This window comes from Carassius gibelio, chromosome B3 (genome assembly GCF_023724105.1).
Source record: "Carassius gibelio isolate Cgi1373 ecotype wild population from Czech Republic chromosome B3, carGib1.2-hapl.c, whole genome shotgun sequence".
NCBI classification, from domain to species: domain Eukaryota; kingdom Metazoa; phylum Chordata; class Actinopteri; order Cypriniformes; family Cyprinidae; genus Carassius; species Carassius gibelio.
The window spans coordinates 9,541,287-9,569,161 of record NC_068398.1 but is presented as its reverse complement, the minus strand read 5'-3'; the positions used below and the strand labels follow the sequence as shown (position 1 = coordinate 9,569,161).

Here is a 27,875-nt window from a genome sequence, read left to right as displayed (position 1 = left end):
AATCAGCTTCCAATATAAAAAGCCAAATAGTGAGACAGGTTGGTTTACAGAACCAAACTGTTCATCTTTGATCATGGCAGCGTTAAAGGCATGCAGTGCTCTAGTGACAGGGGCCAACCGAGGCTTGGGTTTGGAAATGGTCAAGCAACTCCTGGAGGCCCATTGCTCAAACATTTTTGCTGCATGTCGTGACCCAGATGGGCCAAACTCTGAGGTAAGTGTTCAGGCGCTTTTGAAGACAGCTCAAGAAATCTTGATTTAATCACTCACATTCTCCTTCTGATTCAGGCACTGAGAGAACTGGCCAAAAAGCATCCAGGCGTTATCTACCTTGTGAAGCTTGGTAAATGTGCATTTGTCTTTTGGACTACATTTGACATTGCAATTCGACAGTTTTTTTGGGGTTTGAAATTACATCACGTTTTCCCTACTATTAGATGTTGCTGATCCATGCAGTATCAAAGAGTCTGCCAAAAAAGTGGGTTCTCTTCTTGGGAAGAATGGTTTGAACCTGCTTGTGAACAATGCCGCAGTGTTGCCACAAAAAACCATGCTGACCACCACTGTTGAGGACATGCAAAACACCTTCAACACCAACGTGATAGGACCTTTATTTGTCATTAGGGTAATGTAATCACTTTTGGTAACAAGCCTAATCTAAAACAAGGCAATATTTCTTGCAGTGTCTAAAACATTCTGAAACTTCTGATTGTCTTCAATCAGGAGTACCTGCCGTATCTGCGTACAGCAGCTAAAGCCAAGAGCAAACCAGGGATGTCATGTGATAAAGCAGCTGTGATTAACATCTCCACAGATGCAGCATCTATGAGCATCATGCCAGTACTGAAGGAACCGTTCCCACTCTTCCCATACAGCATCAGCAAGGTATGCAAGAATCCAAAGACTGATCTGGTGGGCTTCAAAAATCATACTTTGTATGTGGTTTGAAACTCGATTATAATTACATTTTTGGAAATGTTTCGGTATGAAAAGGTTCGATTAGATAATGTAATGTAATGTCCCTGAATACAAAAAAGTCAATTTTTCCAAAAGTAAATGATTCAAAATTGACTGTAATGTCATAATGAGTGTGCTAATAAGATGTGTGTAAAATCACCTTTATACACTGATTGCGACAGTTCTAACAAAACCTGTTTCACCTGATTTGAAACTTTGTTATACATCTGTTTTCCTTTCAGGCTGGTCTTAACATGTTGACCATATATACCGCAAGGGACTTGAAGGCAGATGAGATCCTCTGCATTTCAATTCACCCAGGATGGGTAAGGACAGACATGGGGGGAGATAAGGTAAATCTAGAGTCAGTAATAAAGGAATCTCTCAGGACAGAACATAACATGAGGCCTGAATCACACAAGTACACTGACGGTCTCTTTGATAATGTTACCCTATTTAAAATGCATGTTATTCCTTGTTTGTCCACCAGGCGCCCATTGATGCCAGAGAAAGTGTGGAGGGAGTGATGCGTGTCATTGGCAGTCTTACTGAGAAGCAGCATGGTGCATTCCTAGACTACACTGGAAAAACAATGCCCTGGTAAACCAGAAAAAAGTTAATTAAAGGGCTGATCCAATTGACCTGTTTTACCTATTATAAATATATAATATGTCATTAATGTTTGACATGTTCAGCATAATTCTCGGTGTGTTCAATAAAATAAAACAAACTAAACAAACAATATTTCAATATTGTGTCATTTATCTGAAAGCAAAAACGTTTTGTGCTGTATAATTGACCATACATAAAAAACAAAATCACAACACATATTTAGTATTTAATATTAAGTGTTTTCTAACAGTATTTCTACACTACTACATACACATTGTGAAAAGCGCAATACATACAACTACTTTTCTGATCATTAGACATTTCTTATCAGTGACATTTTCAAATGTAAATATTAGTTAAATATCCAAACATTTACTTTGGTAGACAACAAAATGTCCATAAAACGTAACATCATGTGCTTCCAATAAAAGACACACTTGACTGAGCTCACGGTCACATTGTGTTAAGACCATAAAAAAACATGTGCCGATTACTTCTCTATAAATAGTATGCATGCTAGTGTTTGCTTAGACTGTAAGAGGAATGGCAAAGAGTTCCTGGCCGTTGAATAAATGCTAGTGAGAAAGGCATGTCTTTTTGCTGTACCATTCAATGGTTAAGGGCCTAATACACTCTTAAATATAAAGGTTCCAAAAGGGGGCTTTATGGAGCAATGCTATGAAAACTGGCCACACCTTGTCAATCTTGAATTTGACTTGTTTTATGATTTTATTTAATTCTAAAACCTGGAAAAATAGTAATTTGGAAGAATATAAAGTAAACTTTCCAAATCGTTGGCTGGTACTGTATAACTGAAGCAGAAATACATAAATAAAACTGGCATCACCAGGAGGAACTGTTCCATACTGCCACTCTCACAGGGCAGATCTTCAGCGGCCCTGGATTGTTCCCGTTGATATTTGCCCCCGGACAGAAAAAAGGGAACATTGTCTCAGTAAAATGGTCATTGAATGTGTAGATAGGTGTGACGCCCACTGAATCAAAGAAGCTGACCTCTCCATTATTATAGTCGATCTTCACCCGAACCCTTTCCAGATGGCCCTTCAGGTCGAGTGGTGTATGTGGGCTGGTCATGGCCGTGTACTTCCCATCAGAGAGAGCGATGGTCCAGAATCCTCCTTCGGGACAGCCTGAGATTTTGCCTTTTCTGGCTACTGATTCTTTAATCACACCAATAACCCAGTCATTATTTTGGCCCACGTCCACCTCCCAGGAATGACATCCTGAAGTGAAACCCTTGGAGCCCAGTACAAAAACAAGGTGGTCAAAGCGCTCAGGGTTATCAGGCAGCTTTTTCATCGTCCCTGTGTTGGACACACTTGTCAGATTCTTGCTAAGAGACAAACAGGGGTACGCCGTGTTAGGGTCCAACGCCACTGGAACTAAGGGGTGGAGAAAGTGGGGAAAACATTTTAACAAATGTATATTTATGTACCAGTGTTAAAATGTCAAATGTGTTTAATTTATATGGAAAGTGTGTAATTTTTTTCAGTGTTAAAAGTTTTTTTTTTTTTTTACATCTTGACACAGTAACATTAGCTCAACCAATAGTGTTTTGGGGCAGGAATATCTGGTTATTTGACTGGTTTGCCAAGTGGAAAGGTATTGGAAACCTGTCTGAAAACAATCACTTTTTGCACCCATTAGATAAATAATGAAATATATTAATTTATTGGAATATAAATATATTACTATGAAAATATTTTATAATTTAATCATCATTTAACAATTTTTTTACATTATATCATTGTATGTACCATGCCGGCTGAAAACTATTTCCCAGAAAGCTCTACTTTGAGGAAGTCGTGGCCTAGTGGTTAGAGAGTTTGACTCCTAACCCTAGGGTTGTGGGTTCGAATCTCGGGCCAGCAATACCACGACTTAGGTGCCCATGAGCAAGGAATCGAACCCCCAGCTGCTCCCCGGGTGCCGCAGCATAAATGGCTGCCCACTGCTCTGGGTGTGTGTTCACTGCTCTGTGTGTGTGCACTTTGGATGGGTTAAATCCAGAGCACGAATTTGGATCACCATGCTTCGAGTATGGGTCACCACACTTGGCTGAATGTCACTTTCACTTTTCTCAAACTGGAGCCAAGCAATCTGCTGCAGATTTATAAGATAAAAACACACACAGTAACACTCTGAAAGTCTTTGAACTGCAGTTCAGTCATTTCCTTTTCCTTTCCATCTAATTCAACCTGTCAGACATTCTATTCAAATTGCAACTCCTGAATTTAAATGGAACCTATCATGAAATTCCAAACACAAACTCATCCAACTCTATAGTAACTGAACACTCACTGTATTCCACCAGGCTCTGCATTTTTTCCCACACTCTGAACTGCAGCGAGGTGATGTGCTCCGCAACGTCGATTAGAGAATTTGGGATGTTTTCTGGTTCGTTAAATGTTATCTGAGATCTGGAAGGACATTCATTCGGGTTAGTCGTGGCTTTTATGCAAATAGACCAATCAAATTCTTTCAAATGTACAAATTACCTCTTTTTGACATTCTTGTAGTTCTGTGTGGAAAAAGTCAAATCAGTTACTTGCGCTAACATTTGTATAAACTTGATAAGATTAGATAACAATCCAAATGCAGCAGGTTACCTGTAAAAAGAGACTGTCAGCATTAGCAATCTCATTTTCAATGGCAATGACAGCCTGAGAAAAGATTAGTATATCACGGGTGATTGTGTCAGTTTTTTTCTTCATCGTCTGTTTCTTGGTCTCTTCTTCTTTTGCCAGAACAGCAATCCTGGCAGCTTCCTCCTTCAGGAGAAATTGACGAAGCTCTTCAAACTCCTCGTGAATTTGTTTCTCTGTCTGTTGTCTTTGGTTCTATGTGAATCCAACATAAAGAAGGTAGTTGAGTGTTTATCCCAGTTATCTGTTGATGGTTAGTGTGTCATGTGATGTTTGTTAGTGTGGACCTTGTTCTTTGTTGATACCTTGATGTGGACGGTTATGTCATCACATTCCTGTTTGGCCTCATAGAGGCGTCGAAGGCTTTTCTTAATCGGGATGACAATCTGCCGCATTTCCTCCTGGACATAAAAAAAAAGTACATCTCAATCCAACAATGTCCAAAGACATCCCTATAGGACAGTTTGTAAACCGTAAAAAAATTCATGACAAGATTTTGAAATACATTTATAATAATATAGAAATTATGCTAAAAGAAAATAGAAGTTCGGACTCTAGGAAAACACCCTTGACAACAAAACCAGTCATAAGGTAACATTTTTTGAAATTGAGATTTATACAACATTTGAAAGCTTTCCATTGATGTGTGGTTTGTTAGGATAGGGCAATATTTGGTCGAGATACAACTATTTGAAAGTTCTTAGCAATGCATGTTACTAATCAAAAAATAAGTTTTAAATATATTTACAGTAGGAAATGTACGAAATATCTTCATGGAATATAATCTTTACTTAATATCCTAATGTTTTTTGGCATTAAAGAAAAATTGATCATTTTGACCCGTACAATGTTTTTTTGGCTATTGCTACAAATATACCCCAGCCACTTAAATTCGGCATGAAACGTAAGTAGCGATTCTCTTTTTTTTCTCTACTGTGACGTCTATCCGAGTGAAATGCCATTTGAAATGAGAGGGCAGGACTTGATTTCATTCCTCGGGAATTGATTGGATTGTTGGAAGTTGGGGGGGGGGGGGGGGGGGGGGGTCTGAATGCCAGTTTGAAGTTAGTTATGAGGGGATTTCTCTCCACTGGATTCACGGCGACACCATAGCATGAGAGATGTTTTATTTAGTGAGGAAGATGACGACGAGTACAATCAACGGCACAAAACATGCCTAACAGAGACTGCCTCAATAACTGAGTGCGTCCTCCATCAGGTTAAGTCATATTCATGAAAAAAAAAATAGGTTTGCAATGTCCTAAGAGTAATGTTGTGGTAATCCTTTCAACTTTTAAGGGTAGTGTACTCCCCCATGGCTTGCCTCAGCACTGGTCAATGCACTGATTTCTAAAGGTTTTTCCTATAGAGTAGAAGAGTTGTTTTGTGGGGGAGGGGGGGTTAACATTTTTGATTAAAGATTACAGGGACACATGAATTTGAAAAAAAAATTATGAAGTGCCTTTATAAATAATTTATAATAAACACTGCAGTATTCCATCAAAAAAGAAAAAAAAAAAGATTTTTTAATTTTCATGTTGACTTTAAGACTGGTTTTGCGCTCCAGGGTCACATATTTACTATTAATGTCATTACTTTTGAAAATTGTATCGACTTCCCAGATATTATCAAGTTTTCCATGAGCATGAAAAGGTGTTTTATTTTTCAAAATCACCCACCAGATTCCACAATTGTAATTTAGTAATAGTAAGTAACCAACTTTATGCAGTTTTGTTTTGGCAAGGTAATCTGTATTATATAATTAAAATGCAAAACAATAATCATGTAATTATTGAATATATTTTATATAATGTAGGTATTCATTCCGGCAGCATTTATTCTTCTAACTTTAGTTTATGCATATTAAATATTTACCATTAAAAATAATTAACAAAAAAATCTAATGCATCACACAGTAATAAGAATTGAGAATAATAAATACAATAAAAAATATCTGAATGCATTAGGATAATAAGGATTTTTGAGGGTTAAAATATGCATGTCACAAATACATTTTAAAATAAAACCAACCAAAAGCCTTATTATTATTAAGCCTTAGTTGACTTATTTGGAGTAAAAAAATAAAATAAAATAAAAAACACCTTAACGGAAGATATATTCTTACAAATACTTAATCACCTTGAGATCATTTGCTGCTTCCTCCAAAGGACACACACTGTGGCCTTGATGTTTCTTGGAGGTTTGACAAACACAGCAGAGAACTTCTTCATCGTGTTGGCAGAACAATTTGAGTCCCTCTCCGTGAGTGGCACAGACAGCCTCTGTTTTAGACGTCCCGTTAGCTAAATATGAGCCCGCTCTCCCAGACGCCTGTCCTTTCTGCTCCTGTGCGATGGCGTCACACACGTTCTTCAGAGCCAGACTCACGGTGGGCTCCGTCAGAGAACACTTCCTCCTGCACATGGGACATTCCCTCTTGGATGACTTCTTGTTCCAGAAGGCCTGAAGGCACAGGCGGCAGAAACTGTGGCTGCACTTCAGGACCACAGGATCGGTGAAGATCTTGCAGCAGATCGGACAAGAGAGCTCATCCTCTAAGGGTGACTGTGTGTGGGACGACAAAGCTCTCGGGCGCAGAATTGGGACGTTTTTAAGGCTTGGAAGGGTGCTTGCTCTTCCAGGTTGAGAGGGAGCCCTCGGTCGCAAGGGCATGGCTGTCTGGTGTTGCTGAAGTGGAGTCCACTTGCTTTTGAAACCAAAAAACGTGATGAGCCCAAGCTACTCCTGCAGTGGTTCATCTAGATCACAAGCCTTCCACAAGCACCCTCACGTTCCAAAAACAAGTCTGTCCTTCACCAGTAATGAGCTTTTATAGAGCCGTGACTATCCTTAACTTGAAATACCGTCACAAAATTCTCAGAAGCCAGTCTTTTGACCACACCTCGTCCACTGGAGCACTGGGTTTTTATTCACGTCACTCTAACATACGGTCTTGGTTCATTATAGGATCAACTGGTGCTTGAGGGGAAAACAACCCGCCAGTGATCCGTGAAATGTTTGGTGTAAGCATCATTGTTTTGGGAACTCAGAGGCAATGTGACGGGTTGCAAGAGAGCAAATGTTTTCCAAATTCTATTTACGCAAAGTAACTTTACACAGAAAACCCCGCACATAGCCTGATGAGTGGAAAACATGGTGTTTCTAAAGGGATAACTTACAAATACTATACCAAATCACTCTTAAATTATATTTTCAAGTTCAGTTGACTCCTTCCCTGATATGTCCACAATGGAAATGGAAATATGCCCTTGGTGAGGTTGTTCAGCCAAGGAGAACGAACCCAATGTTTCAATGAACAACCATAAGAAGGAAACACCTACTGCTTTCCAGAACATAAAAACAAAACCAAACAACTCATTTTTGTTTGTTTTAATATTGTTGAGAAATCTAACAAATGGTAATTTGGTGCAACAACAACAGCAACAGATATAACAGATTTATATCATGATTATTGCCATTTGAAGGTAGTCTGAAACAGTGGAACATGAGTCCATCAAAACCATTGCATCAAAAGTGTAAAAACAACTCTTATCTAAATGTGTTCAAAAAGCATTGAATGAAAAAGTGTGCAAAGTAAATGAACGACAAGAGAGCTGTGTTTGAGCTACACTGATAGCTTAACAGTATGTAAAGTAATACCAAAACATTTTGGATCTGGGTCCTTTAAACATTAACCTACATCTTCCATAAAACATAACGCCTGGTTAAATAATAAAAAAAAGCTATATAAAGTTGAAAGTTTTCACCATCACATGATGAGTACTTTACATTTCAAACATGCTCTGACTTTACAGATGTGAAATACTACAGTGTTGAACTGCCTGGTTAAGAGAGTTATAATCAGCTCTGAGTTCCACTAACTCAACATGTGCTCAGTGTTTGGTCATATTCCCAGTAATAATACGGTTGTAGTGTAGTTTTTTTATATCAACAATATATACACTCAAATCAATACCATACAATCAATACCATCTAACACTTATACCATCAGTGCTTTAATATTAACCTGTCAGTAGGTCTGGGCAATGTGTATATATATATATATATATATATTGTTTTCAAAAGCATGTTTTGCACATGTGTGTATATGTATACACACAACATGGATTTTCAAATCTGAAACAAAACTATGCAATCGCCCAGCCCCACTTTTAAGCCCTTCATACCTCCTCCTTTCTCCTTTAAAGTATAAACACTGTAACAGGTGAAACACTATCTGTAATACTTCATGATATTTCGTAATACTGATTTAACTGATAAAAAAGAAAAAGACTGTGTTGTGTTTGGCATTATGCGGTAGTTTAGCACACTACTACAATGAAAACGGATGGTCTATTTCTTTCCCATTTCTTTTACCCTTTTAAACCACAGAACTGGAAACGTAAAGCACTAGAGGTCATTTAGAAACGGTTCACTGCAACAGTTTCAAAGCCACTTGAAATCCTTTGTATAACAAGAGCACATAACAAGACAGCACGTGCTTTAGGGAATCATTATAGTGTTGATAAGACAAATGGTGCATGATTCTGCCATGGGACGGCTCAGATACACACTGCAGAGGTCACTACAGTGAAAACTAGCATTGCCTTGATCTCTGCACTGTGTTCTGTGCCTTACCGTGCAATTTATACAGCATCGGGCAAAACAGTGCAAGTGAACGTACATCACAGTAAGTGACAGAGTAACCTCACAGGGGTACTAAACATGGGGCCTTGCAAATTGACCAGTCTCAGCATCTTTCGCTTAATATCCTACTAAATAAGACATTTCATATAAGTGATCAGACTCAACCTAGTCAAATCTGAATACAATTTTAAAATGCATTCAATGTAGTGTCTAGATAACGTTTGGAGTTAAAAGGCCTACATACAAGTGTTTCCAGCGTTCTTAAAAGCATCCCAGCATATGCTCCCAAAATCAACGAAAACTCAATAGTGTTCCTAAAGCAGTGTTTTCTAGTATTACCACTGTTAGCCATTTCTAATATTACACGCGACCGACCTTTGCATCGCCTATGGCACCCCACACATCAAACACAAACTCATCTGGAAAAGCGAAATCACCCAGAGTCTCGTCCAAAGCTTCGGCAAATTCGTCCGGGTTCTTTTTGTCCTTGCCGAGCTCCACCATCGTGGCAGCTGTAAATGAGTGTGCTAGTTACAAACATCAATTGTATAAAAACCAACTATAATAAAAACAGGAATATGCAGGGAAACATACCAAGTTCACTGTCTCTAATGCCCATGTAGCTCTCCAACAGATCATCCACTTTCTCGATAGCTTTTTCTTCAAATGCTGACGGCTGCAACACAAAGAATGAATGAAATATAACAGATTACGTCACTCAGCTAAACATCATGATTGATTAGATGCTAGTGCCATTGCGGCTGGTCGTCTGTGAGGTTTTTCTAAAATGTTGTTGCAAACTCTACTGATTAGTCACCAGAATAATGTCATGTAGCTGGCACAGCATGGAGTAGCATAACACATATGGTTTTGATGAATTTGTGAAAACAGACTTGAGAGCATCCGTAAATAATATTAAAAACTACAAAACAATCTTTAACATCTGCATTACTAACTACAAGTGTGTTTATGAATATATAAAGTGTATTTGTTTTTTGTGTGTGTGTGTGTATATATATATGTGTGTGTGTGTGTGTGTGTGTGTGTGTGTATGTATGTATGTATACACACACACTCACATGCACACATATATTTTTTAACTACAAGATTATATATAATAATTAAGTATATATTTATGAATATTTGGAATCAACATATAACTGTTTCATTTCCTGCTTCTTGTAGGTTGTGTTTTATTAAAGAAAAATATCTTGAGAAGAAAATGTTTGTAAAAGGTGATTTGATGCATTTTCATTCATAAAATGCAGGCAAAGACAAGAAATATTTCTAGTAAATATCACTGATGTTTTTTTTTTAGATTTTACTGATACATGTAAATGTAATTTCTATAATTTCTCTATCCATGAATTAGAAATTCCTTAATATTTAAAGGTTTTCTATGACTGTGGGAACTGAAAATATGTATTTTTCCTTACTATGTATGATATGAATTAATGAAAAAGTCTTCTAAATAAGTGCAAATTCTAAGTATTTTCCCGTGAGCGTACAGCCGCTTCCATGAGATCTAGGTTTTTCTCCTATTAATCACATTCTGATTATATTGTTACATGTGACAATGCGCTGAGTTGTGAAATACAGCATGTACTGAAGTGTGTATCATATTACAAGACAACTAGACATGTCTAGACTCTCCAATCACACAAATGCAAACACGTATCCACTGACTCATAAACTGAATAGTCATGAGTTCACTGTGCATTTAACCCCACGGTCTTACCAGTTCCTCTACGGTGGCTGGTCCTTTAGACCTCAGACGTAGAGTTCCTCTGCCCGTTCCTAACTGTGCAGAACCCGACCTGCTTCCCGACCGCTGACTGATCATGTCTTAAAAAAAAAAAAAGGGGTATAAAGATCATCATATCAGATTCACTGTGGCCATCAAGGTCAGATAAAGGCTATTCAGAATCACTTACCAAATGCCTTCAAAGGTTCCACCAGCTTCAGGAAAAATGTTTTCCCTTTAGGCAGTTCCTTCAGCATCTTGGCAACCTCATAATGGCGGCAGCCAATGAGTGTCTGCCCGTTGATGGACTCGATCATGTCGCCCACGTTGACGACCTGGATCTGATGAATAATACTGCCTTCTCTTATTCTCTGCAAAGGAAACCGAGGGTTTTCAGATGATTACAGCTTAGCAGCAGGTGGCATAACTGGTCACATTAAGAAATGTTTGGTAGGTACAACGTGGTCGGGTGTATACTCTATATGGTCGACTTGACTCATTAATACAGAAATCAACTGATGTGCAATAACAAGCATGCTAATATCAGCTCATTCACAACAATTAAGAATCAGAAAAACCCGTTTTGTAATGTTGGTTTTAGTTCAAAATATTACATAAAATATAACATAATGTGGGGCTTATGTATGTACTTGCATCCTTAAAATCCCAGTTCATTCCTCTCACCTTAATGAAAGCATAGCCAGCTCCGTTATCAGTGATGGTGAGCCCCAGTGCATCTTCTCCTTTAAAGACCTCCACCTCTTTTTTCTGGCCTTTTACGTGAGCGAATATAAAGTCCTCTAGTCCAATCTGGCCTCCCAAAATTTTATCCATATCCACTTTGTGAGTATTCAGCGTGCAAAACATCACCTAGCGTAAGGACATAAGCATCTAGTTAGTATAATCACCAAGGCCTGCTTTTATAACACAAAGGGGAAATCATGAACTCACCTCAGTCGGAGGGATCCCAAAGGCATCTCCTATCTTGGCGTAGAGCTCGCGCACGTTGCTGAAGCCCTCGATGCGACCCGTGGGGCTGCCGTGAGCCAGCTGGGTGTGGAAGATCAGGCGAGGTCGCAGGCTGGGCGGAGGAGGTGGAAGGCCCTCGTGGGTAGCTCCTTGACCCAGGCCGACCCTGCCACCAGTCAGGCCATCCAACCCTGGGACGTTCAGTCCAGCACGGATGGGCTCGGCCTCCTCGTTCTCCACCAGTGGAGACGCCTTCTTCCTGCGCCCCAATCCAAGTGGCATTTTGGACACTGCGGTCTTCGTTTCTTGTACAGACACAGTGTTTAAATACAAGAGGGGTCTGTGCAGCACCTTCAATAATGTCCTTTGATAACCTTGAGTTCAACCCATTCAAAGGATTCTCCAGACCTGTGATACAAACATGGACAAACAGGGGTCAAAATAAATACATCTGTAGCAAATTTAATAGACAAGCAAAGACGATAAATAATAATAATTTTAACTTGCAAGGAATTTAATTTGGGGAATATTCTAAATCATTATAAATATAAGACAAAAAAGAAACATTTCATTAAAAAGTTAATATAAGAATGTGTTACCAATAATAATATTAATTAAAGTTTTACTTTGTTTTATTGTAGATATAATGCATAATTCTAAATGCTATTTCTATAATTTTGCTGACCTTGAATTCTACATTTCATGATATTTCCAGGTTTCACTTTTCGGGATTCATAACAAGATTTAATGTATAAATGTATCTTCTATAAGTTCATTCAAAATACTTTGGTTCTTTTATGTTTTCTATGAATGTGGGGACATAGTTTAATGTGCAATTATATTCCTTTCATTTCAAGTGATATAAATAAATGCAAAATGCCATGGTCACTTTTATATATCAACGTCGTCATTCTCACACATTGATCACAAATTAACAAACACATTTAATATACAAACAAAGTCATTTTGTTTAAATTTAAAAGGATTTAATTTAGATAAAATTCAAAGTCATTCCAAAACACCAAAAATAAGAAGAAACAATTTGGTTCTGCCTTGTTTATTTACATAACTGTTAGTCATCCAGCAAGCAAACTTGAACAGCAACCTGACTAAAAATGACAAACTAAACTCAAAAACCGAGCACAGAAAAGCACTTTAATATTCTGAAAGTTCAGGATTAAAGCAGCCTGGCATGTTTCTATTCATAGACTGAGGCTAAAGCAGTTAACTGTGTGTTAGTTAGCATGTTAGCATCTTTTGGACAACACACTTACCAAACTAACATTGACAGACAATAAACCATGAAGCGCTGGAACGTCGGGCTTATATTCTATTCATTGTAAAAGATGACTGATGAGGAGGGTTAGAGCGGGAGTTTAGGGACTATGTTCTGGTATGTGAGGGAAAGGCGGACACCACATCACTCAACAGGAACTGGAGCTCTTCCTCTACTGAGAAACCACACACACAGCAGCTCAAAGACGCGCGCGCCGCTGCCGCCTGCAGGAGCCAAGAGGAAAGCGTTGCGATACTAAAGATGCGTTTCCCAAAAGCATCCCTTTTGCACGCTTTTGGGAAACGCATATAAACTTTTACAAATAAATAAATACATAGAATTAAAAAATCCTGCATTTCTCACAAAAAATGCAGCCATTATTTGAATTAAAAAATGCCCCCACAGCGCATCCATTGAAGCCTTGGGCCCCGGTCCCCTCATCAGACATGGCTCCTGGATGGCAAATTTAAAAAGTGGATATAACTTCAAATGAAAGTGATGTTGTGGTACATAAAAATAAGATTACGGTTGCAATAATATTAATTTGATTTGTGTTCAACAAACATACAAGGTTCTCACATTTTTCTATTGATACCATCTAGATATAAAAAAAAAATAGTTCACCCAGAAATGAGTAACTGCTGAAAATTTGTTCCTTTAAAGATTTTGAGAATATCAGCATTACTAGTTGCTCACCAACGGATCCTTCAAAGTGAATGGGTGCCGTCAGAATGAGAGTCCATACAGATGATAAAACATCACAATAATCCATAATTCACATGACTTCAGTCCAGTGATTATTGCCTTGTTATGTTTGTAAGTGTTTGTAAGACACAAAGTACTTTTAAATGATCACTTCTGGCCATAGTAACACTTCTTCAGTGAGAAGATCCATCCTCTTTTCCTCTCACATCTAAATCCACCAACATTTTTATCTAGAACTGTTTTTGCTCATAAACATACTTGACGTGCATATTTCTCTCCTAATTCAGATGTGAATACTTACTGGAGAAATAAATTTTTTGGACAGAAGACTCTTATTTTAGCTGTAAACAACATTTAAAGTTAGAAAAATCTTAAAGATGGATTTGTTTCTTACAAACACAGCTTTTTACTTCACAAGATGTTAAGTGATGGACTGGAGTCATGTGAATTATGGATTATTGTGATTTTTTTATCAGCTATTTGGACTCATTCTGACGGCACCCATTCACTGCAGAGGATACTTTGATGAGCAACTGATGTAATGCTACATTCCTCCAAATCTGTTCTAATGAAGAAACAAACTCACCTGCATCGCAGATGGCCAGAGGGTTCATTTTTTTTAATTTATCACTTACAACAAGCACATTATCATCTACTGGTGTGGACATTAATATTCATTATAGCTCTTAATGTGAAAGGGCCTCTGAAGAAGAAATAGAAAAAAGATAACTTTTCTACTTATAAAATACTTAGCGCTGACAATCACAATGATACTTTTCCATGATCATGTATGCATTCCTGAATACAAATACAGTAAAAGACTTACTACAAGACAGCATTGTAAAGCCTTTAATCGCAAGGAATAAAAAACAAATAATGCATATGATAAAGAATTGAGAAGCATTTCACAAAAAAACAACATCTTTTTACAGAAACACACATACTCCATAACATTGTGAATTTCAAATAGCATGCTGATGATGCAGCAGTCCCTTGTGAGGTACTTTAAACTGTGTGCATATGTGCCATCGCCATCTGCATACGTTTGGCACAAATACTGTCAGTCCTTATAAAATGACTTCTGGTAATGGCGGTTCTAAGTTGCAAAATCCAGTAAAGTCTATAAAATCGCCACCATCTCATCATTGTACATCATCTCAACATGTGCACTACAATGACAGCATAAATACATGACTCTAAAATAAAAATGTGTTTCCCAGGCCATGAAAGAATATTATGAATTATTTCCAAGCTACATTTACTGCAAGCAAAAGAAGGTTTAAGTTGTGTTTAATGTTTTATCGTGTGAATTCCCACAAATGAATGCTCCTTAGCAAATTAGAAGTCTTGAAAGCTGAAGTGTGTAATTTTGCTGAAACTACACACTATTAGTGCTTTCCAAAAACATCACCCATAAGTAGTTAATTAAAGCTACATTCAGGCATTTTTAAACCTGAAATGTACTTAACTGCAACAAACAGATAACTAGAGGAGGGATGGTCTGAATGGAGCAGTTATGTGCTCAAAGAAGGAAATCACAGGTACCCATGGGTCACTCCTAGCAGGAGAAAGTGAGTGATGTCCGCGGTGTGAATGTGCGGTCACATTTACCATTGCTCTGTGAATCTGCATGCTCGAAATCTAGTCTTTCCATCAGGAATCTATGAGTTTGGGAATTCTGTGGGAACGTTTCTGCGACGGTTTCAAAGCAGTCACAGAAATTCACCGCGTTGAGCCAAAGAAAGCAGCTTCATTTGAAAATATGTGTGGGGAAAATGTTTGCCCCCTCACAGATTCCTATTCTCCTTATTTTTAACATACGAGCTGATGCAGCCGTTTAACTTGAATGTGCAAGGAATCCGTTGTATTTCGCTTCCAGTTGTTTTAATAACAAAACTGCTCGCTATACTGCTTGACAATGCAAACAGGTATTTCTTATTATCATATTGTCATAATTATAAACACACTAGTTTGCAGCACAAGTAGTTTTACCGTAGCCTACTTATAGACGGTTTCAACGGCATCAACATAAACAAACGGTAATGCGCGTGAGCGCTTTTGTGGACCTAACTTAACTTCCGGTAGACTCCAAATAGAATCAATAACAACAGCCAAGTCCCTCTAGAGTAGATATTTTTTGATAACAAACAAAATGTGTTTTTTGTGTGGATCAGGCGGACTTAATGAAAATGATAATTCATTCTTTGCCAGCAGGAGATGTTTTAAAGCATAGACATAAAGTGCGAGAAATAGAGGTTTCCCCAGTAACAGCTGTAAACTAAGCAGAGCTGGTACGCTCACACGCTGCTTTATCACGCATATAACATGCAAGTCTTCTTTCAGAAATACAGCGATATAAAAACACCCGTACTTCGTTTTGATATTTAAACAAATGTAAGGAATTATTATTATTAAACGTGCAGTACGTTACGTAACGTTACTCATGTTTATTTAACGAAGCCTTTTTGAAAATCGATCAGTTTTAAAATTGTGGTGAGTCTCCAAAAATAAATAAATGTATGGGAAACACATCCCGCGGCACAGCCACCTGAGCCCAACTTCAGTCTACTCATCACCTTGCCTTTAACTGCGTTTGTAGATGTCACCGCAGCCAGACCGATATACACAACACAGACCGGAAGTTAACTTAGGTCCAGGGGCGTGCGCCCGATGAAACGGTCTATAGACTTTGTTTGGTCTATATATTTTGTCTATTTCTGCACTGCACTTGTTGTCTTGTCTTCCGTTTTATTTTCAACACAAAGATCACATGAATTCATGAATTAACTACTCGTTTAAAAATCGTCCCAGTCTTCTGACATTTACAACATTCGCTTCAAACATTATAATGTTTAAGATAAATTTCGTTAGCTCTACATTAAGTAAACCCACTTCAACAGTTTATTCATCTTCCACCGTGATGCTGTATAGAGCTACCACAAAATCAGAAGTTCAAAATTCTAAAAACTAAATTCTAAAGATGGCTGCGCACGTGTTTCTCTGAAGCATAAGGTCTATTCCAAGCGGAAACCTTCCTGCCGCTCTCTTGAATCCGACATGGAAGTGACTTGAACTGCAGTTCATCAACTGACCGCTAGAGACATGCTCCAAAAGGAATTCAATCCCATAGTTCCCCAATGTTAAGATGCCCAAGCGGAAAAGTGTTTTTGGACTATGTAGCTAATCTTGCCCTAACTCATCTGTTTAAATTATAATAAAATTCTGCATAATTAAGGGTGTGGCCAGTTGAGTGACAGGTGGATTGCCTGCTCCACCCACGTACTGCCTCTTTGCCCACTTCCAGTTATCAAAATCGCAAATGATTTTCAGAAACCTATGAGTAACATCACAGACACTATGCCCATGTTTTATACAGTCTGTGGTCTACCCATCTATTTACCTATAGTGCCTAATGAATCGGAAATCTCACACATTCATAGAAAATAGCTTACTTCAAAATTGAAAAATTTTTGAGGTGGACTGGAATGACTCCATTTCCCCAGTGAGGTTTTATCAAGCAATAGTAAATGTAACCACACTTTAACATACTCCGGAAGCACAGTGATAATGCTCAGGAGCCCTTGTGAATTTCCTCGGCTCACTCTATGCAAAGAAACTCGGCTCCCAGCAGCCCCGTCATTGGGGTTTCACACACCCACAATCACACACACACACACACTTCCACAATCACTATCTGAGATCCTCAGAAATGTATAAAACCCTACTGTTCAGCATTGATGTTACTGTTAAGTACAATGTTGACTGCTCAGAGAGTAAAATTGCAATCTTAATTTAATAAATGAAAATATAAACAAGGGGAAAGAAGGCTGAAGAAGCAAACAGGAGGAGGATGGAGCAGTACTTGGAGGTACTACAAAAACTATGCGTGTAGGTCAATATATTACCAGTAAAAGTGCATTGCGATGTAATTAAGTGGGTATAAGTAATCAGTTGGGAGCTCTATTGTGTTTCTCTGAGCTTAAATTTTGTGTATTTCCCACTGATACTTTCAGGTGCAAAAATATCTAGAAAATCAAAAGGGCCCAATCATAGGATCTGTGTGTTGAGAGTCCGTCCTCCAGCGGTTGAGATGCTCAAGGTGGTAGGATCTGAACCAGAGATTCCCGGGCACTCGGTCCCAACTTGTCCGGAAATTTCACTGAGAAATCTAGCACCATGTCTCCTCTCTTTTCAGGACATTTGGACAGTGGCAGTCCTTCTCCCACGATCCTCTTCTTCATACCGGGTTTGATGACATCACGTGATGTCACTGTGACAGTTCTTCCGTCCAAGGTGGGGGCGCTGATGGAGCAGCCGCAGAGAGCCTGAGTAAGTGATGGTTAAGAGAGAAAAACAAGATTAACACGACTTCCTTATTTAACCCTAAGTCTACACAAATAACCAAAATAATATCAAAATCACTATACGCCATAATCAAAGGCTGCGATTTAAATAAATAATTATATGCGCCGCCTGTTTCAGAGCGAATTGCTGCACTATGTTCATTTACACGACAGTAGCTCATGATCCAGTGTTTTCAGCATCTAGAGCTAGTTTCACAGTAAATGCCAATGCCACATCTGCTCTGAGTTTGGGTGGCTTGTAACATGCAACTGGGAATGCCAGATGCATCAACCATCTTCCCAAACTTGTGAAGAGAAGCACTTACAAAAACCGTCTGTTTTCAACTAAAGAGAAAATGCAAGTGGTTTTCAACAAAAAGTAAAAAACACATTTTCAACCTATTTTTTTTAATTATTAAAATGTATTTTAAAAAGTTAAGAACTTTTAAAATCATAGCTATAAATATTAGTATTTTAATTTTACAGTTGTACTGTGAAATAAAATAAAATGTCTGCACATTAAAATGCTTATTTTTATTTATTTTATTAAATATTTCAATAGCAATATTATATTGTTAAATATTATTATTTAATAATAATGTTATTATTATTATTACAATCATTATAATATGTTACATTGATATAAAATCACAAATTTATTTTTGCAGCCTTATAAACAAACACAGTAAACCTGGAGTTTAAAAAATGAATGCATTTGGAAATGCAAGAAACCCCAAAAACAAATCCAATTAAAAAATGTTCTCCCAAATCGTGCTGCCCTGGGTTAACCTTTGTATTCTCACATTACTTTACTTGAATAAGGACATACTTTAATTATGAGAAGAATTCTAGGAACACATTTTCATGTGATTTTTAAAATGACCCTTTGCTGTACTGACTGAACACTTTTCAAAAGCTTAGCAGAAGTTCACTGGTGTATATCACTGGAGGTTAAGTAACTTCATCTCTCCAGCAGACACGAGACACTCACCTCTCGGAGGGATATCCTTGCAGGGTAGATGATGTCAGAGCCGTCTCTCCTAAAAACTGGGTGAACCTTGTCCTTAACCACAAACACTATGTCGGCAGGGATGTTGGTTGGCGTCTCGTCTCCCTCTTTGGGAAAGGTAATCTTAGTCCCCTCCTTCCAGCCACGCTTGATGTCCACAGTGAGGATCTTGTCTTCGGTGCGCACTGTGCAGCCGTCTGGGTTAAGCCTCTTGCGAGAGATCTTCATCTTTTTTGTGCAACCAGAGAACACTTCTTCCAGACTCACCTTGAGCTCGTGCACTACTGGGGGATCTTTCTTCTTTACTCGGCCCCCGTGCACACCGCCTCCTCGAGATTTAAAAGATCTTGGAAATCCGCCCATCCCGAAGGCTGCAAAGGGGTCGTCAATGTCCATCTCATCCGTTCCCCCAGCAGACGCGAAAAACTGATCGAACGGGCTGCGGCCACCGAAGAACTCCGCAAACATGGCGTGAGGATCGCCGTGAAAAGTATAGCTCGGGCCATTGCAGCCACCTCCGGCGTGTCCCTTGAGCCCTGCGGGAGAAAGAAATAATGTTTACGGAAAAACAGCAGATCAACATTTGAGGAAAATATAAGAAACAGCATATAGAAAGAGCAGAACCAGCTCACAGGAATGACCCAGTGACGTGGTACAGTTTGAATTCCTAATCTGGAGATCAGAGGGGGTTTCATAAAGTCCCTCGTCGATTCCACCCTACACGCTCCTGTGTTTGCAGCATTCAGAGAAAACTCAAACGGTCACCAAAGGTCATCAGGCTTCAGTCAAACAGAGACACTAAAGGCTGATTTATACTTCTGCGTCGAAACTACGCTGTAGTGCAAATCTATGCGTACCGCAAGGACCGTGATTGGTCTGCTAGTACCCCTCCTTCCATTTTTTTTTTCCTTTCCGAGTTTTGTGTATGTTAATATATTTTAATGCTACTCCTTCTTATTTAAAATAAAGCAAAGCAAAAAACAAGTGTCTTTTCTGTCCGCGACCAACAGTTGTTCTGCCATCGTACAAGTCCTTGTGGAGATTTAAAGAATGCCATCTTTTCCTGTTATGTTGTTGTCTCTTTTTGTTTTTTAGTTTTAAATAAATTCTCTGTTCTTCGATATTTATTTGCCACCATCACGGCTGATGCTTCTCTGACAAGCTGCTTCTTCTTCAGCTTTTGTCGTGGTACTGCTGGTTACATCAGCAACATGCCCGTGGCCACATCGCGGTTTGCATGTGTACTGCACGTCAACGCAGAAGTATAAATGAAAACCGATGAACAGCTTAAAGAGTGGAGGCTATGGCGTATGTCCGATGCAGAAGTATAAATCAGCCTTAAAGCTTTACTGCTTATGTGGGAGCTCACTTAATTTATACACACCTCATTTAAGGCCCCAATATACTTCAAGCGAAATCCAAGAACAAATGGGTGTGATGTAATTTCGAAAAAATTTGGCCAAAATGGTGTTTGTTTGGAGTGGTGGTTTGAAACTTGCCAAAGCTAGCTCGCTGGAAAACATTGCACCTTCTGGAAAACACTTTCAAACTGCCATTGGCACACAATGATTACAAAATAAGTGGGTGTTGGAAATCATTTCAGGTTCATTTCATCAGCAATGGAGCCAGACTGAGACCTCCATACATTTGGAAATAAACCATACAGGTCCTTAAGATATAGATACCAAAAGTTATTTAAAATTCAACTGCCTTGAATTACAGGCAAACTTTTGAAAATATCTAAATCTAATTTTGACTCCCCTCTACAAAATAGTGCTGCTCCGTAAATATTCATCAGTGACATTTCATATTTTTGGCGTATTCTGTGATAAATAAATAAATGAATAAATAAATAATCAGTTCCACCAGGGACCTCTGGTTGAGTTGACACTGAATGACCCAGCTGCTCTTTTCTTCTGTCTTTTTTGTTCTTGTGCAAACATGCATAATGTAAATATCATCAGCAGCATAGTACACATACAGTACTGTATGCAACTTAACTGCTAATGCTAATTCATTTCTTTGCACTCATTTTAATTAATATGCACTTTTAAAACCTTGTTTTACCCCTAAGTGAAAACAATAAAAACTTAATTGCTGTGAGTATATCGGGGCCTTTAGAGTACCACCAAAAAGCTCTTTTTAAATAATAATAACAATAGTAATAATAATAAAGAAATATCTACAATCTACACTTTTAACAACACAAAGTGACTTGTTTCCTTTTCAATTTGATTCATTTCCACAACAATGTTTATATTAATAGCCTATCAGTGTGGACATCTATCCTTATATAAAGTACTAAAAGGTGTTTTATGGTACCACCAGAGCACATTTTCAGGGCTGTCCATCTATCGGTATATATTAGGATTTATCTGTTCCATTAAAGCACTTATGAGCACACGCTGCCTGCGTTCAGCTCATATTCTCCAAAATGGTGCTATGCTGATGCGGAGAGACACAGAGGCAAATTGTTGAATAAAGTTATCGCTTCATAACATTACGGTTGAACCACTGATGACAGATGAACTATTCCGACGATGTCTTTCATATTTTTCTGGACTTTGACAGTGTATTTTACTTGGCAGTCTATGGGCCTTCACAACTTCTCCTGGTTTTCATCCAAAATATCTTAAATTGAGTTCTGACGATGAACGAAGCTTTTATGAGTTGGAACGACATGGTGGTATGTGATCAATTTCAAAATTTTCATTTTGGGGTGGAGTATCCCTTTAATACTGTTTGCTGTTACCTGGATGATCCACAACTGTTTTTCTGTTTTGTGAGTTCCTTGTTTGTTCTGAACAGTTAAACTGAGCAGCATTCTTCAGAAAAATCTTTAAGGTCCTGCAGATTCTTCAATTTTCCAGCATCTTTTGTGTATTTGAACCCTTTCCAGCAGTGACTGTATGATTTTGAGATCCATCTTTTTACACTGAGGACAACAGAGGGACTCAAACACAACTATTAAAAAAGGTTCAAACAATATTTTTTTTTTATTATTATTATTATTTTTTTTTTACAAAATAAGAAAAATTTGGACATCTTCATCCTGTTCAAAAGTTTTCTTAATGCATCTTGTTTTCTTCTGGAGCATCAGCGCACGTTTAAACCTATTTTTTAATAATTGTGTTTGAGTCCCTCAGTTGTCCTCAGTGGAAAAAGATGGATCTCAAAATCATTCAGTCACTGCTAGAAAATAATAAAATATGCAAAACTGCTGGAAAACTGAAGAATCTGCAGGACCTGGAGGATTTTTCTGAAGCACAGTTCTCGGTTTAACTGTTCAGAACAAACAAGGGACTCATGCACAACCATCACAAAACAAAAAAATAAAAAGAAGTTGTGACCCGTTGATCATCCAGGTAACCTCACAAACATTTGAATGGAATTATTTTTTATAATTTCAGCTATTTTTTGGTCTTGTGGACTATATGTAAACACCTTTTATGTACAATATCTTACTCAGGACAGTACTAAATAAAAATAACATGCATTTTGTATGTATGGATTCACAAACTTTCGCATGCCACTGTATATAACTATCAATCTACATAGATAGACATATAAATAGACATACATAGACAGACAGATAGATATAGATAGATAGATGTACAATGTACTGTGATAGAACAGTTTTACCAAAAGTACAAAAATAATGTTCTCTATCTAACTATCTATCTCTCTCTCTCTCTCTCTCTCTATCTATCCATCCATCCATCCCTTATCTTTGGCGGGACAGTGACAGCTCTTACCATCCTCTCCACATCTGTCATAGATGTCTTTCTTCTTGGCATCGCTCAGGACATCGTAGGCTTCGGCGATCTCTTTGAATTTGTCTTCTGCTCCGGCTGATTTGTTTTTGTCGGGATGAAACCTCAAAGCTTGTTTTCTGTAGGCTTTCTTGATCTCCTCGTCCGTGGCGCCCTTCTCTATCCCCAGGACCCTGTAATAATCTTTACCCATCACAAGACTCGACCAAAACGCCGCTGATGTTCAACTAACGTTACCTGCGTCCATATGTCGATAACCCACCAAATATTGAACGAGCTGACTAATTTAATCGACCCTCCTCCTCCTATCCTGTCGAAATCGGATGGACTCTATCAAACTGTTTTTAAGTTATTTATCCAAATCCTCACATATCGCGCACAGCCGCTGCTGCGTCCATGCGAAATGCGATCATTTTCCCGAGACTCTTCTAACTTTAATCGATGTAATCTTTCAATATCAAACAGAGTTCCCGGCGAAACGCACTGTACTGTAACTGTCAACGTCGCGAGCGTCCGCAGAAAGTCCGAGAAGCATGACTTGCTCGGCGGCGCAGATGCTGCAGATGTGACTGAACGAGCGCCTCCTGCGGCGAGGAGTGTGCACTGCATGTTCGTAAAGACCTGTCTGTAATCATTTGGCAAGTGTAAAATATTACATTACATTAATACTAATAAGGATTAACATAAATAAGTAGTATATAAAGTGAGCTGATAAATAAATGGAGATGTTGAAGCCCTGTGGGTGTTTTATAAGTGAATCTGTTCAAATAGCCGATAAGAGACATCAGCTACTCACACGACTCCTGCAGTGACATAACAAAGAGAAATATGAGCAATAAGAAATGCCTAAAGTAGTCTAACAGACAACAAAGGCAATCAAATAAAGACTACATTTTGTATTTATTTGTACATGTTAGCCAGCTAGCTAGCTAGTTCGCCTAATTAGCATACCCATACCTTTCATTTTAATTCTGTGCATTCATACAGTAGAAAATGACATACTTAAACTTAATTATTTCATTTTTGAATGATAGATTATAGTCCTAGTCATGGTCTTTTTTAAAAGACATTTAGACACTTTTTGGTGAATTAAGAGCAAGCAGTAATATAACTGATATTAAAACATAACAGAAGCTTACATTTATTTGAAAGAAAATAAAGTAAAATTAAATAAGCAGTTACCTCAAGCAAGAACATTTCACGGTGTCAGTATTGCCAGTTAAGATGTTATAAAAAGACTATTTCAAAATGCTACATAAATATCATGGCTAATAACAATAAACACTCTTTAATGAGTGATTTTTATCTCTATACTGATTTTTTTTTCTCTGATCCTCTTTTTTATCGCTTACAGCCTTGTGCCCCTGATAATTTTCTTTTCCTATTTCTCTATTATTATTTTTTTTTTTTATAATACTTCAAGAGCAAATAAATCACAAAATCTTTTTAACTGCATGCGCCTTGCATAATTAATTTGTTATAATGACGTATTATAATTACATAATGAGGCAGAAAATGTTAAATCTCATGATTTTTCATGGATGTTAATTTTATTCTAGCATTACTTTAATCAGTTTGATGATGTTTAAGTCTGCAATGAAATCAAAATTTTCTTTATTTACTTTATTAGCGCACATTGCTAGTCTTGATGTAATCGGTGCAAGTTAAAAATGTTTGTCTTCGTAATCTTTAATCAAAATCTGAACATTTACTTCATTTTCTTGGGGGGTTAGGATTAGGCAGTCAGATTTATTAATAATTTGGCAGGGGGTGGAAAATGAGCACAACACCCGCCATAGCTGTTGTTGGGGGAAAATAGCGCATAGAAACTTTGGGGCATAATATCTGCTTTCTGATTGGTCAGTTCGCCCTGTCAATCAAGGTTTTTTTTTTTTTTTTTTTTTTTGGTTTTTTTTTGCTAAAGGTCAATTAGCCTAGAAATTTCACTAACAATTTCCAAACATAATTGCAGCATTAAATATTGTAGCCAATCACCGACATACGTATCTGTATAAGTGCACGAATGCAATGACTGGAGATTTTCGCTTAATAATAAATTACATTTTCGATTTGTTTTGATTGTTCCCTACTGCATGCCTTCAGAACATTTGAAATATGGAATGAGTTGCATGGGATGATATCATGTTTGTAAAAAGATTGCAAAAGTTTACAATTTATTAAATGGACAAGTGCAAGCATTTTTTTAAATCTTCTTTTATGATTTGAAAAAAAGAAGGTAGCATATGAATAATAATAATAATATTAATAATAGCCTAATAGCGCATTTCATTGTGCATTAGGATGCATATACGTATGCATTTTTTATGCTAATTTTGGCAAATGTAATGCAGTAGATCATCTGGATATTATAGGCCTAGACAGAAAATCATATAGGCTTAATGTGCACAGTATCACACACAGCACTATATACTACAGAAATAGTAAGAGTGCTATGTTAGTATGCTATTCCAAACATAGCTGGAACTGAGCAGTTGTTTACGTCTCGCAGTCCTTATACAAAAAAGTGCAGCAGCCTATCCTGAATAGTAAGCTTACCTATACAGAGAACAGCACTGCAAGGTATTTCAAAAAAATACCAGGGTACCATGATTACACAGCATGATATGATCTGCTTTTATGAGCTTTCATGACTGATCATGCGCTTCGGAAATGTATATTTCTCATGTTTTATATGTTTGGTTCAGCTGTCAATTGTGGAAACGGACCAAGAGTGGTGTAACACTCATCTAGTCTCATGTCTAGACAAGGACACAGTATTACTGCAAATCAAAATGTAGTAGTCTAACGTAATGTGAGCTCTTGTTTGGTTCCATGCGTGCACGGTTAGCACACCATGATCATCTGGAGCAGTTGAAGTAAGCAAACAGATATAGGCTGTCTTCTCTCCTGCTAAACTTGTCTGAGACATCATTTCATCTGAGCATCGCCTATTTTTATTTCTGCTAAAAAAAAAATTAAAATTAAAGCTACTTTTATGAGTGAACACTGACTTTTCCCAAAACAGACTCATGGCAATTTCAGGTCTTTGGACCTTCATATTTGTCTGAATCATCAAAAATACCACCTCTTAATACAGTTACTTTATCTCATGAGACCGGGTTGATTTTTCCTGGGAGAAATAGAATAGAATAGAATTGAATAGAATAGAATAGAATAGAATAAACTTCTAATATATTGTAGCCCTATATATTTTTGAGTCATTCCAGCATTATTAATGTATTAATTTAGCTTAATGGTAAACCTTTTCTCAATGTTTTACCTTGTCAGTTCTGAAAACTTACTTTATAAGTTATGGTTTATTTGTGGTGTTGACAGTATTAGATTTGCATTTGTTTTTTCCTCAAAAAAAGGGCCCATATATTTTCATGGGGATAAAACAACAACACTTTTTTATGATTTAAATCTAAATTGTGTGATTAACCTATCAAACTAAAATATTATCTGCTGTTCTGTATTGTAAAATATTCTACTCAAGTAAAAGTACCATTACATTAATGCAATTTTACTTAAGTAAAAGTAAAAGTACCAGTCTAAAAATCTACTCAAGTAAAAGTAAAAAGTAGCTCATTTAAAATTTACTCAGAGTAAAAATTACTTAGTTACATTTTAACAGTGAGAGGGAGGCAAAAATTGGACAGGACAAGGGTGTGGAACTCAGTTCCTGGAGGGCCACAGTCCTGCACAGTTTAGATATAACCCTAATTAAACACACCTGATCCAGTTAATCTAATCATTTAGGCTTATTTGAAAACTACATGATATGTGTGCTGGAGCAGGGTAAGAACTAAACTCTGCAGGGCTACGGCCCTCCAGTAACTGAGTTTGGCCTATTAATCTCAAACTAGTGGTTTTTAATTAAAGGAATCAGTTATTTAGAATTATATGACATTTGGGCTGTTACCAGGCAAATCAGTATCAACAAACCCGTCTTTCCAACGCAGACGAAATGCAGAAGCTTCGTCGGAAGTGGCATTTAGATGTATTTACACACTGTTTAGTGCAGGACAAGAATGCATTGAACCTGCAGTTACAAATGCATGAATGATATTTTGATATACAAGACATACAATTTTGAATGCTCATTTGAAATTATAAGAAATTAAATATTAAAAAAAAAAAATCAAAAGAATCTTTAAATGTGAAATTAAAATGGCCAGTATGTGTCAGCAAGTCATTGTTAATAAGCGAGTCATTGCGATTGAACCGAATCATTTAAACGCTTGATTCATTCAGGAACGAAACACTGTCATGTTGCTCAGAGACGCAAAACTGTGCTTTGGTGGCTGTGTTTGGAATTATTTTTGTTGTAGAAATAGAGCAAAAACAGGCAATATGGTGTCTAAAACGCAAGTCTCTTAATTTTGATTTACTATGAATATGAAATTATATAAATATGTAAATTTTCTGCCCCTATATCTTCAATTTTGTGATCATTTTAAATGCATTTTACATGACTGAATAACAAAGTGAAGGAACGCACTATAAATGCGCGCGCACATCATTAAAACAACAATTATGATATTATCGCAGACGATATATTGCACACTCCGCACCACTGTCTTTTGGGCTAATTTGTGCAAAACCTCTTGCTAAAATGTCAAAGCTTCATTTTAACCACCAATGCAACGATGCAATTATTTAGCTTACCTCTAACGTTACATGCTTGCGAAGGGTTGATGTCATTGTCTTGACGAGAGTTTATAAGCTGCTAGTTTGGTTTAGCTACTCTGTAATTAATGTGTTTTAAAATGTAGCAAAGTACAATACTTCAAACAAAATATACTTAAGCAAACGTAAAATTACAGATTTTAAAAATTACTTTAAAAAGTAGAAGTAGCTACACAAAAAAGATACTCAATTACAGTAATGCGTAATGTTACCTATAAATAAAATTAAATAAATAAGCTATTCCAAAGCAGCGTTTTTCATTTTATGTAAATACATTTTATTTCATTATAATTTTAATTAAATTATGTACTAAAATAACCATAAATGAAAATTAAAAGCTTTATAAACATAAAAAAATATCCAAAACATACAATTGCTAAAAAATAAATAAATATTCATAAAAAAAACATAATTCATAATAATAATAATAATATCTTTATCAGTACAATCCTTTACATTCCTCAAAGCTTGAGAACAGCTGATGG

At 37.3% G+C, this 27,875-nt stretch overlaps 4 protein-coding genes across 4 annotated transcripts; 1 reads left to right on the top strand and 3 right to left on the bottom strand.

Moving 5' to 3' along the window:
- Positions 1-34: 34 nt before the first annotated feature.
- On the top strand, positions 35-1,707 carry LOC127952873 (C-factor-like). The gene is made up of 6 exons (XM_052551728.1): positions 35-214; positions 289-343; positions 438-625; positions 724-885; positions 1,200-1,310; positions 1,448-1,707. The coding sequence occupies exons 1-6, from the start codon at positions 74-76 to the stop codon at positions 1,559-1,561; spliced, it is 771 nt and encodes a 256-aa protein (XP_052407688.1). The 5' UTR covers positions 35-73; the 3' UTR covers positions 1,562-1,707.
- trim35-12 (tripartite motif containing 35-12) lies at positions 1,702-7,466 on the bottom strand. The gene is made up of 6 exons (XM_052551710.1): positions 6,375-7,466; positions 4,541-4,636; positions 4,200-4,430; positions 4,089-4,111; positions 3,892-4,010; positions 1,702-2,972 (listed from the first exon to the last, which is right to left on the bottom strand). The coding sequence occupies exons 1-6, from the start codon at positions 6,906-6,908 to the stop codon at positions 2,413-2,415; spliced, it is 1,563 nt and encodes a 520-aa protein (XP_052407670.1). The 5' UTR covers positions 6,909-7,466; the 3' UTR covers positions 1,702-2,412.
- Positions 7,467-7,610: 144 nt separating this feature from the next.
- On the bottom strand, positions 7,611-13,053 carry LOC127952865 (PDZ domain-containing protein GIPC1). Its single transcript, XM_052551721.1, has 7 exons — positions 12,870-13,053; positions 11,578-12,003; positions 11,311-11,496; positions 10,817-10,997; positions 10,621-10,727; positions 9,477-9,558; positions 7,611-9,394 (listed from the first exon to the last, which is right to left on the bottom strand). Exons 2-7 carry the CDS (start codon positions 11,875-11,877, stop codon positions 9,243-9,245), a joined length of 1,008 nt encoding a protein of 335 aa, XP_052407681.1. The 5' UTR covers positions 11,878-12,003; positions 12,870-13,053; the 3' UTR covers positions 7,611-9,242.
- A 1,356-nt stretch (positions 13,054-14,409) lies between these two features.
- On the bottom strand, positions 14,410-23,240 carry LOC127952866 (dnaJ homolog subfamily B member 1). Its single transcript, XM_052551722.1, has 3 exons — positions 22,684-23,240; positions 18,911-19,464; positions 14,410-17,901 (listed from the first exon to the last, which is right to left on the bottom strand). Exons 1-3 carry the CDS (start codon positions 22,892-22,894, stop codon positions 17,671-17,673), a joined length of 996 nt encoding a protein of 331 aa, XP_052407682.1. The 5' UTR covers positions 22,895-23,240; the 3' UTR covers positions 14,410-17,670.
- Positions 23,241-27,875: the final 4,635 nt, after the last annotated feature.